Source organism: Tupaia chinensis, unplaced genomic scaffold (assembly GCF_000334495.1).
Source record: "Tupaia chinensis unplaced genomic scaffold, TupChi_1.0 Scaffold000146_1, whole genome shotgun sequence".
NCBI lineage: Eukaryota > Metazoa > Chordata > Mammalia > Scandentia > Tupaiidae > Tupaia > Tupaia belangeri.
In genome coordinates, this window is record NW_006159616.1 from 4282190 (window position 1) to 4294540 (window position 12351).

Here is a 12351-nt window from a genome sequence, read left to right on the forward strand (position 1 = left end):
GACTGGTGTCGCGTCAGCCTTGTTCCCCCCCCCCCCACTGGGAGATGATTTCTCGCTTTCTGTCTCTGTCTCTCTGGTGCGCGCATATGCTCTATAGCAAAAATCTCTAAAAAAATTTTTTTTCTTTTACTGCAAAAACTTTTTTTTTTTTTAGTTATTACAAAATTTTCTTGGGAATCACCTTTTACAGCTCCATCACTTTTCCGCGGGGTGACTGTGTGTGACTGACTCATTCCCTGATGTCGGAAATCTCCAGGTTATCCCGTCTCATGCTATGAATGCAGCAGTAGGCTTTATTTACTGCTTCATTAATGGAGGTATTTGCATACCTCCATTAAGGGGTATGTTCTCAGTTAGAGTTCCATTCAACTCATTGACACATTCCCACAGTGATGCCCCAAGTACCCATTTTTTTGTTTGTTTATTTTGGAGAGATTTTTGCTATAGGGCGCGTGTGCTCGCCAGAGACAGAGAGACAGAAAGCAAGAAATCACCCCCCCGGGGGGGATGGCCACGCCGCAAACTCTTCTCCATTCTCCTCTCCGAATCTTGGGCACACACGCACATGCACCCGGCGTGAGTTCAAGCCACCGGGTCCAGGACTCGAACCATGGTCGACTACATGGGAGTTCAGCGACATAGCCATTACGCTAACTGCTGGTACAACTGAATACTTGTTTTTATCATCTCCTTAACAGCTTCTGGGTTAAAACACTGCGCTTTGTTCATCTGACTGGTGAGAATACCGCCTATTTCAGATTCACGTCTTCAGTAGCTGTGTAATGTTCTGTCCAGGAAGCTGTTACCTGTTCATTGGCTGGGGTTGTTCATCCACTGTCACGGGGTGGCACACTTAGGATGTTGCCGTGTCTATGTTTTGTCACTGATGCTGTTGTTAACATCTTGTGCTTAAAACCTAAACTAATTCCTCGCTTCTGTCGTTTCTCTCTCTGAGGGCGCTATGATGCCCGGGCCAGAGTCCTCGTCTGCCACATGACCTCCCTGCTCCAGGTCTCCTTGGAGGAGCTGGATTTCCTTGAAGAGACATTCCTTGAGAGCCTGAAGGAAATCAAAGAGGAGGAGTCAGAGTAAGAAAGCCCTGCTACCCTGTTAGGATTGAACAGCTGCAGCAGTTCATCGTGGCTAGAGCCTCACCTGAATGCACCTGGCAGGTGACAACCCCAAGCCCTCGGCGAAGAGGGTGCAGCGAGGTGGAAGAAGCACTGGGTGAAGAGTCCCGGCTATAGCACTGGCTCGCATGTGACCGTCGCCACTCTCTGGGCCTCGGTTCTTGTTTGCGAGAAGGGAGGGTTGAATGCTGATTACTGAGGGCCACAGTCCCATGCCCTGATGCCCTGCTCCACTCAGGCGCTCGTGACACCTGGTCTGTGAGTCTGAGTAACCTGGATTCAGATCCTGTTCCGACACCCGTCCTCCATTCAGCCTTGGGCAGGTGACCTCCTTTCTCCAAGTTGAAATATTTTATCTGTAAAACAGGAATAAGGATAGCACCTTCCCAGGGCCACGGAGAAAAATGAGTGTGATTATATTACAATCCTAGGGCTGGCACATTGCAGGTGCTCAGTAGCTATGAGTCCTCCTTTCCCCCCACGTTCCCCTGGACCCATCAGCTGTAGAGCAGTTCTACTTATCTATGTATGGTCAACAGTGTGGAGAGTGATATCCTGGTAACTAGCCAGAGCTTGGCCTTTCATAGAACGCCTCGCATGGGATCTAATCTGGGAGCCATAAATCAATCCCAGTCTTGGCCTGATTGTGGGCTCCTGGTATCAGGCACGTCTCCCTAGGTCTGGCTTTGGTTCAGCCACGGTGGCTTTTCTTTGAGGAGCAGGTTACTCCAGTTCAGCCCAGCTGGGAAATTCATCCTGAAGCCAAGTTCAGAGCCATTGAACCCACCTTCCTGCTGGATTTAGTGGGGCAAAGGTTAGGGGTTTTCCTTAAAGAAGGAGGAAACTTGGCCTGAAACAACATGGAAACATACCTACTTTGACTCCCAGAGCTGTGCCAGTGAAGAAACTGGGTCCAGGACAATTACCACAACCACAAAAGCTGCTCAGTTTTTTTGGTTAAACAAGTTGAGTATCATTTTTCCAAAATTCTTGGGACCAGAAGTATTTCAGACTTCAGATTATGGAATATTTGCATACACATAATAAGCTATCTTGAGGTGGAAGACCAGCAGGTGGTGTGGTGGTTAAGATGCTGGACTCCCACGTGGTCAACTGATTCAAGCCCTGGACACAAAGGCTTAAATCATGCTGGGCATGTGTGTGTGCATGCCTAAAATACCAAGAGGAGAATGGAGGAGAAGGGATTGTGGCATGGCCATCCTCTCTGAGGGGTGATTTTGCTCTCTCTATCTCTCTCTGTCTCTCTCCAGCAAGCACATATGCCCCATGACAAAAACCTAAAATAAATAAAAATGAATAAATAATTTTTTTTTAAAAAAGTATCTTGGAGATGAGACCCAAGTCTAAACATGAAGTTCGTTTTACGTTTCATGTTTACCTTATACACATAGCCTGAAGGTAGTTTTATGCAATATTTCTAATAATTCTATGTATGAAACAATTTGTGCACATCAAGCCATCAGATCAAAGGTGTCACTCTCTCAGCCACTAATCTGGATATTATGCAGTTGTTTGGAATCACTGTCATTCTTGACTCTGAACTTTTATTCTACCAACAATTATTGTCTTACTCTTGTTTTCACGTAAGGTCAAGTGTGGCACTTCCACTTGTGTCATGTCAGCACTCAGAAAGTGGGAGATTTGGAAGCATTTTGGATTTCAGATTTTAGATTAGGACTGCTAACCCGTTTAGAAATCCATAGAGTGTTATATGCCTTGAAATTAAGGATACTCTCAGTTATTGTTTGGAAATCTTATTGTCAGAAAGAAACGTTACCCAGAGGGACTTGTTCTGCTATTAGCTATCACTCCAGGGAAGGTGTCATCTGGGAGTTCTAAGCAGCCCAGCTCTGCCACCTGCTGGCTGTGTTGTCTTGTGTCAGTTTCCTTGTATGCAAAATGGGGGTGACTATAGCACCCTTATAGAATTTTTACAGAGTTCAAACAAGTCCATAAGTGTAAAGTACATCGAATGGGCCTGGGGCAGAGAAGCTAGTCCCTAAATATTGTTTTCTCTTGTTAACAAGAGAAAATAACATTGTATTGTTATCATGTATAGAACCTTTCCCTGTAAAAAAATTTGACCTGTGTAACTTTTTATTCAATTTTAGAGACTTTGGAGAACCTTCAGATTTCTGTGGTTTCTGGAGGATCTGAGACCCAGGGAAAGCATAGCAACTGCTCCATCAGGAGCAGCTCGGTTTGATCCACTATTAACTCGCTGTGTGGCCTTGGGACACATGGCTTTCCCTCTCTGGGCACCAAACCAGTTTCTCCACCTGTACAATTAGGGTATCAAATTATATTGTGGATTTCTTTATTCTAAGGTTTTACTTGGCATTTGATGAGGATTATTTGCAGCTGGGGCTCAAGGTGTGCCGTCCCACCCTCTGTTCGTGGGTCTCCATCTGACCCCTAGGGCCATCCAAGCGCCTTCACTTCTTTAGTGACCTCACCTCTCTATGCCTCAGTTTCTTCATCCCTGACTTAGGGTGCTTGTTACGCAGGAGGGGCTCCGTAAACACCAGTTAACACCTCGGAGGTCTGTGCCACTTGCATCCTGATCACACCGCCAATGTTGACCCCTTTTTGGTCTTTTTAATGATCGTTTGTTTGTTTGATTTTTTTGCCATAAGGCGTGTGCACTCACGAGAGAGAGAGAATGAGAGGGAGAGTTGGAAGTCACCCTCCAGGAGGGATGGCCACACCTCAGTCCCTTCTCCTCCACTCCTCCTGGGATTTGGGGCATGCACACACACGTCTGTGATTTTCAAGCCGCTGAGTCTGGCACTCAAACCATGCCTGGCCGCGTGGGAGTCCAGCACCTTAACCACCTGCTGGCCACTCTGCCTTTTTGGGTACAAGACTCCATCTCCTCTGATCCTTGTAACAATCCCCCTGCAACTTTGTAGATAAAGTCAGAGGAGTGACACGACTGCTCAAGGCCATACGCGGGTCTGTGACGTCACCTGATTCAACCGCCATATCTAGTCTCGATGTCACGTTTTGTGTCCCTCAAGGCCTGGTTGACAACCCCAAGTTCCCTGTTCAGTTCTGAAGTTGATAGCGCTTTCCAGCTTTTACTAGGAAAGCGTCTCTAGATAAGCTCTCCCTACTGTCAACATGAGAAAGATTGAAAACAAGGTGGTGGTAAATAGATAAGGATGGGAAGCGCCCTCACGTGGGAGATAAGGTGACACTGAATGAAACACTTCGTGGCTCCATGAGTGGGTGCCTCGCTCTTCATGAGTTAGCCAACCCGGAACTTGGCCCTCCATCTTTGGGAGGCAGACACGGAACCCCAGCACGTGGCTGTGGCGAGTGAGTGTATGACGGTGAGGGTTGCCATTGTGTCTAATCAGTGGGCAAAGTCTAGGAACCAGTGTGTCGTTCATATTTCGTGTTGGTGCTGTCTGTTTTCATTTCCATGGAAAAAGAAGGGAGCACTACGGGTGTGACTCAGCAACATCTCATCTCGCACTTTAGATGTTGAAATTCAACCGAACAGTTGAAATTATCGCGAGAGTAGATAATTATGGCCATAATTAATGATGTCTGGGAAGCTGTTCATTCTATGTACAGAACAGGTATTAAGAAGTTACAAATACATAAATAAACATGGAAACGACTGGTCATTCAGGTGAACACTAGGAGAGAATGCCTTAACTAAGAAACTTTAGGGAAAATATTTTCTTTTTGAGTCAACAAATGTTTATAAACATTTAAAAATATTAAAGCATGGGGGCCAGCAGGCAGCATGGCGGTTAAGGTACTGGACTCCATATAGCCGACCGCGGTTCAAGTCCTGGGCCTAGTGGCTTGCTCCCTCACTACCCCCACCCTCGTCCCTTCCTGGTGAACATACATGCACTATATCAATTAAAAATAATGATAATATGGGGCCGGCAGGTAGCGTGGTGGTTAAAGGCGCTGGATTCCCACATGGCCGACCATGGTTCGAGTCCCAAACCTGGCGGCTTGCTTTCATACTTTCTCTCTCTTTCTCTCTCTCTCTCTCTCTCTCTCTGTCCCTTTCTGGTCAAATTGAAATAAACAAATGAATAAATAAATAAAGTTAAATGAAATAATTCTTTAAAAATAATGATAATAAATAAATAAAAGTAAATACATAATCTTTGAAAATACATATCTGTGTGTATATATACATGTGTGTATGTTTATATATACACGTGTGTATATATATGTTTGCGTGTATGTATACATATATGTGTGTGCGCATATATAAATATCAGAATACTAGATACTAGCAATAAGAGCGTATTGTCCGCCTCGTCATTGTAAAGTGAATTCGATGTCCTAGCACCCAAACCACACAGTCTTCAAGGACTGCGTTTACTTCTCAGGCGTCTTACCCCATGTAGGTTGTGAGTATTCCCTTCATTGACCTCAGCTGCAAGTGGAGACTGGTGTCATAGATGTGCAGATACCACTGCAGAAACAACCCCGAGCAGGTGAGGCTGAGAAATGTCACAGGCACTGACACAATCTCACTAGGTTCTCCAGAGCGAGTCCGTAGTGGCATGAACAGTTTCTAGTATTTCAGACTTGGTCTGACACCCTGCAGTCTCCACTTAATGGTGATCGGCCTACACTGTGGCTGCATATTGTCATTTAGCCAAAATGTCCGTTCTGTGCCACTCGGTGTCCCGAGATATGGGCAACGGATGGAAGATTGGATCACCACAGCAAGGTGTCACCCTCAGTCCTGCTGGAACAGTTTCATAATACGATTTTTTGAGTGCCCCCAGGTTCCTAGTCAGAGAATGATTTGTGGGAGGGGAGTTGAGTGGGAGGGACTGGAATGGCTTTGGGATATGCCCTGAAGGCTTAGCCCAGCAGTTTTCAAACATGAGATACGACGGAATCCCTGGAGGAGTCTATTACAAATAGATTTTGTAAGAACTCTCCTGCTCAGAGATTCTGGCCCAGGAAGCTGTGTTTTCCCTAGATTCCCCCTGGTGATTTCGATGCCCATCCTTTGGTCTAGAATTCCAGGATAATATGGTACAGAGAGTGGGGGGCCAAGAGTCAGGGCATTTCAGCAACTTTGGAGCTCAGGGCAGGCTTCCTGGAAGGGATGTCACACGTCTGCTGACTCCTGAGGGATGAGTAATGTTGAGGCAAACAGGAAGGTGAGGCCAAGGGCCACAATGTTGACGTCCTGAGGCATAAGGCAGTGTGCCTGCAAGCTGGCTGGTGTTTCTGGAGAATAAGGTGAAGTTAAGAAATGATGAGAGAAGACCAGGTGGTTAAGGCTCTGGATTCCCACGTAGCTGCCTGTGGTTCGAGTCCTGGACCTGGCAACTTGCTTTCTCATCTCCCCCACCCCCATCTCTCTCTTGTAAATCCATGTGCTCTATAGCAAAATAAAAGATAATGGGGACCAACAGCTGACGTAATCGCTATGTTGCTGAACTCACATGTAGTCAACCGTGGTTCGAGTCCCCGACCTAGTAGCTTAAACTCACACCGGGCGCATGTGCATGCGTGCCCAAGATCCCGAGAGGAGAATGGAGGAGAAGGGATTGCAGCGTGGCCATCCCCCCTGGGGGGTCATTTCTTGCTTTCTGTCTCTGTCTTTCTGGCAAGCGCACATGCCCTATAGCAAAAACCTCTCCAAAAAACTAATAAAATAAAATTAAAAATAATGATATTAATAAGTAATGTCTCTGTCTTTCTGGCGAGTGCACATGCCCTATAGCAAAAACCTCTCCAAAAAACTAATAAAATAAAAAATAATGATATTAGTAAGTAAAATTAAATAAAATTTTTTTTTAAATACTGATGAGAGATGAAAATAAGTAAAATTAAATAATTTTTTTTTAAAATAGTGATGAGAGATGAGGCTGGAGAAGGAGGCAGGGCAGGACACACAGGGCCTGAGGTGACGCTGTCCTGAAGGTGGCCGAGCTGGGGAGGAGGAGGGAGTCACCGTCACACTTCCTTACATGGCACTGGCTGCTGCGGCGGTGCCGTCCCATCACCCATCCACGGCTCCGTTTTCCACTTATGTTTCCTGACTGAGCAAATTGGGCTCAGAAAACTTGGATGACCCAACAGGATCGTGGCAGAGCTGGGCTCGAATACCTTCTCCCCTAGTTTCCCGCTATCTCCCCAGTCGGTATTTGTGGGGTCACGGCACCGCTGACTCACAGAGCCACATTGTGTGTCAACATGGCATGTTCCTGTTGCATGTTGTCAGCAGCCTGGAGTTTTCCCTCAGGCCTTGAACTCTGCCAATAATTTGCAGCCTTCTGGTCTGAACTGAATTAAAGGTCATCAGTTAGAGGTCAAAGTATATCCCCAGCCTGTGTTTAGAAGGAAGTTGCTGTAAGAATGGCAGGAATAACAACAACACACACGTTGAATGACTGCAATGTGCCAGTCACTGTGTGTGACCTCTCCTGCCATCTTGGGTGGTGTTATTATCCGCATTTGCTGGGTGAGGAAACCCAGCCATGACAGGTACTTGGTGCACAGCCACAAAGTCAGTAAGTGGTCTGGTTCATCAGGATAGGCTAGGTTTTGCTGCTGTAACAAAACACCTCCGATTCTCCCTGGCTTTCTCGTCCTGTATGTCCACTGCAGATTGGCTGCAGTGTTAGTCCACACTGTCTGGCTTCTAGGTCCCAGGCTGACAGAGTGGCCCCTGCCTGGACCATTGCTGGCCTCAGAGCAAAAGGACACGTAACAGCGTCCTTAAAGCTTCTGCCAGAGTGACACATCACTTCCACCCTCATTTCATTGGTTAAATCTGGTTGTGATGGGGCCAGATGGTGGCACAGCGATGTTGAAACTGGACTTACATGGGATGGTCCCATGTTCACGTCCCAGGGCCTCCCTGCATATACCAGGCCCATGCATGTATTCCCATGGTCCAGACCAGCTGAGGGACTCTGCTGGGGGTCTTTCTCTCTCCCTCTCCCTGTATCTCTCTTTCATGGAATAAATGAATAGACTTTTTAAAAGTGGCCCTATGACCTCTCAGTAGATAGGGCAGGGCTGTGTAACTTTCCATACAGAGGGGTAGCTGGACATGCATGAATGGTGATTCAGACCTCCACAACAGCAGGGATGGAATTCACGCCTGCCTTCCAGGGCTCAGATCCTGAGGTGTTAATGGCCATCCTGCCTTCCACTCTGCCAGACGTGGCAGCCCAGCCTCATCCCACTCCACCAGAGCCGTCAAGCTCAGTCAGGGGAAGCCAGCAGCTGTGGTGTGCGTGCTGTGTCTCCGGCGTTTGCTTCCCTGTGTGAAGCAATTGAGAAGTGCTGTGTTTACAGCCAGGAGGTTCTTGGGAGAAATTGTGTTGAGGTGGGCTGGCGGGAAATCACAAAGCGGAACAGGCCAGTCGTGGTGGCTCGGCGCTAACACAGCACTGCGATGCTGAGGCCGTGTGGGAAGTGCTGGGTTTGCATCCTGAGGTCTCCCTGTGTACTCCAGGTTCACGATTCCCACGATCCTAACTGACAGCCTGGAGCTGGACCATGGCATGGGCACCCTGTTGGGGATGTTGGGGACCCCCACCTCTTTCTCATGGATGAACAGATGAACTTAAAAATAAGCATGCCAGATCCTCAGAGGCTTACTCTGTTTTCTTAGATGAATGGGGGAAAGAGCTGTTTCTTAATAAAATGTGAATGGAAGACGATGGGAAGGAGACAAGCAGGGACTGAGCGTGTGTGTTTTCTGCTTGCGGAAGGCAACAGCCGGCCGGCACGTGGGTCATTCTCAGTGGAAGTTTGCTAGTTAGATGGATGAAGACGGAATGGGTTTAATCTTTACAGACCAACAACCTGATGAAGCAGATGTTATCTTTTTTTAAGAATTATTTGTTTTTTTATTTATTCATTCTTTTATTTTAGTTACTTATTTATTTTTAATTTGAACAGAGAGAGAAAGAAAGTGAGAAAGCAAGCCACCAGGTCCAGGACTCGAACTATAGTTGGCCACGTGGGAGTGTCCAGAACCTTATTGAGGTGGGCTGGCGGGAAATCACAAAGCGGAACAGGCCAGTCGTGGTGGCTCGGCGCTAACACAGCACTGCGATGCTGAGGCCGTGTGGGAAGTGCTGGGTTTGCATCCTGAGGTCTCCCTGTGTACTCCAGGTTCACGATTCCCACGATCCTAACTGACAGCCTGGAGCTGGACCATGGCATGGGCACCCTGTTGGGGATGTTGGGGACCCCCACCTCTTTCTCATGGATGAACAGATGAACTTAAAAATAAGCATGCCAGATCCTCAGAGGCTTACTCTGTTTTCTTAGATGAATGGGGGAAAGAGCTGTTTCTTAATAAAATGTGAATGGAAGACGATGGGAAGGAGACAAGCAGGGACTGAGCGTGTGTGTTTTCTGCTTGCGGAAGGCAACAGCCGGCCGGCACGTGGGTCATTCTCAGTGGAAGTTTGCTAGTTAGATGGATGAAGACGGAATGGGTTTAATCTTTACAGACCAACAACCTGATGAAGCAGATGTTATCTTTTTTTAAGAATTATTTGTTTTTTTATTTATTCATTCTTTTATTTTAGTTACTTATTTATTTTTAATTTGAACAGAGAGAGAAAGAAAGTGAGAAAGCAAGCCACCAGGTCCAGGACTCGAACTATAGTTGGCCACGTGGGAGTGTCCAGAACCTTAACCACCACGCCACCTGCTGGTCCCCAGATGTTACTATCTTATTAGTATTTTACAGAAGAGGAAACAGGCTGGGGAGATGTAGCCCCGTGGTAGCCACAGCTGCGGTTTGGTTCAGACTCACAGGGGCCAGCCTTAGGGCGGGTACTTCACAGACGTTCTCCCAATGCAGCCCACAGCCCTCAGGCGGGTGGGTGCTGCCATCCATTCACTCACGTGTGACACGGGGACAACAATAATACTGCTGCTTAGGATGAGATAAGCCGCAGGAAGCACAAAGCCCAGTGGCTGGTGTATAGGAAGCCCTTGATAAATATTAACCATTCTTTTATCGTCACCATCACCTGCAATCATTCCACAGCCCTGGTCCAAACTCCAGGTTGAGTGCAGAGTCTGCACACTAATGACCACCGTGCCGTGTCCTGCCCTCGGCCTCCCATCTTCTTCCCCATGGCCTCAGAGCAGCTGGGGACAGAATGTCTGCCAGGAGAATTGGGCTCCGTGACTGCTGGGTGCTCACCACAGCTGTTCTCAGGACTGACCCCAGATCAGTCGAAATGCTTTCCTTTTGCTAGGTTTCAGAGCATTCACATTTCAAGTCTGAGTGAGTCTAGCTGTTACTGCGAGGCCCAGGTCTCCCGTGCAGACATTTCTCGAACCCATTTTCCAAATGATTATTCTGATGGGCATTGGCTTCCAACTGTCGTAGGGGGAGATGAGATCAGAGGGTGTGATGGGGAGGGAGGGAGGGAGGCGATCGATGGAGTCTGTGATTCTATGTTGCAGTCTTTCTGGGTCCATCTGTTTAAAGATATTATTTTGTGCTTCTCTTGCTATTATTATTACTTTTTTGTCTTTTCATTGTTCAAATTGCAACCCTGTTAGGATGGCTCCATTGGGTAAGTAGTATGTCCCACACACTGAGATTCCCCATCTGGGTTTGAGAATATTTTCAGCTTTTTAAAACCATCAATAGGCCCAGGGTGACTTTGGCACCTCACTCTGCATGACAGAGTATCTACCCAGCATTGACCCCAGTTTGAGGATCGGCAAGGGGGGCAGGTCTCGGGGACCCTGGGCACAACTGCCCCTAAAGACCAACTTCTTCTTCCTCAGAATGGCTGAAGCATCCCGGAAGAAGAAAGAAAACCGCAGGAAATGGAAGCGTTATCTCCTGATAGGCCTGGCGACCGTAGGAGGCGGAACAGTGATTGGTAAAGCCAGCGGGAAATGGGCACGGAGGTTGGGGCCGTGTGGAGCAAAAGGTGACCCCAGGCTGGGAGTGAGATCAGAGAGTGGGGGATTGGATCGGATTGGCCCTGGGCATGTGGTAGGTGCTCAGTCAAGAGACTCCTTCAAAGCCTCCAGGCTAGCTGGTGGGGTGGTGGTTAAGCCTGCTGGATCCCACTTAACCAACTGTGCAGTTGGAGTCCTGGACCTGGCAGCTTGAGAGGCATGCCAGGCATGTGTGCGTGCCCAAAATCCTGAAAGGAGGGAGAGATGGAGAAGGGATTGCAGCATGACCATCCCCCCACGAAGGGTGCTTTCTCACCATCACCACCCCCGCCCCCATCACTCTCTGGTGAGTGCTTGCACTGTTTAGGCAAGATAAAAAAGTAAAAAACAGGGGGCAACAGATGGCATAGTGGTTATATCTCTGGAATCCCACATGGCCTACCACAGTTCGAGTCCCGGACCCAGTGGCTTGAAAATCATGCCAGGCATGTGAACGTGCACATCCAAGATCCTGGGAGGACAATGGAGGAGAAAAGACTGTGGCATGGCCATTGCCCCTGTGGGGTGATTTCTCACTTTCATGCTCACTTTGTCTTCCCCTGCCCTGCGTGCACATGTGCCCTAAGGCAGAAACCTCTTTAAAAGTAAAAAATTAAATTTCTAAAAAGAAAAACATCTTCCATGGAAGGCAGTGGCCACCCAGTGGGTTACGAACCACCGAGCCACACCCTTACTCCTACCTTCACCACGTGGCTCCTCTCCCCCAGGTGTGACTGGGGGGCTAGCTGCCCCCCTCGTAGCTGCCGGAGCCGCGACCATCATCGGCAGCGCGGGGGCGGCGGCGCTGGGCTCCGTGGCCGGCATAGCTGTCATGACCTCCCTGTTCGGTGCAGCTGGAGCTGGCCTGACAGGTAAGGCTTACCAGGAATGGTTGGTTCTGAGGGGTTTCCCGTCAGGCTGGCCCACCCTAAAGGACACAGGCAGGTTCTCACCAGTGAGGGCTCCTTGGGACACAGAGGAGGCAGGCTCGTCCCTCTCTGTATCTCCGCTCTGCACAGAGAGTTAGGCCAGTAGCTTGGCCGGGGTCAGGGTAAGGGTTGTAATCGAGAGGCTGGATTTTGCCCCATGCGTTTTGTGTTTACATCCTGGGAGAGACTGACTGGACTTGTTTCTACCATCCAGTAAGACTGCCTCGGAGATGCTTGGGCTTCCTTGTGCAGAAAGAACATGGCTGTCCTTCCTTTGCCAACATCACCTGGGGGAGTTTTTCCAAATCATGTGTCAACAGCCCCCAGCCACACATGGA

The 12351-nt window shown here is 48.2% G+C and overlaps 1 protein-coding gene across 5 annotated transcripts in view; it reads left to right on the plus strand.

The window, feature by feature from the left end:
* TMCO4 (transmembrane and coiled-coil domains 4) overlaps window positions 1–12351 on the plus strand; it is a 141611-nt gene that overhangs the window by 55630 nt on the left and 73630 nt on the right. For all 5 annotated transcript variants that reach the window (XR_003548875.1, XM_027770604.1, XM_027770602.1 and 2 more), the window contains exons 6-8: window positions 956–1088; window positions 10926–11023; window positions 11813–11956. Coding sequence is in view for 4 of the 5 variants with exons in the window: in XM_027770604.1 (XP_027626405.1) it covers window positions 956–1088; window positions 10926–11023; window positions 11813–11956 (375 nt within the window). In the remaining variant the exon portion in view is untranslated. The remainder of the gene's footprint in view (window positions 1–955; window positions 1089–10925; window positions 11024–11812; window positions 11957–12351) is intronic.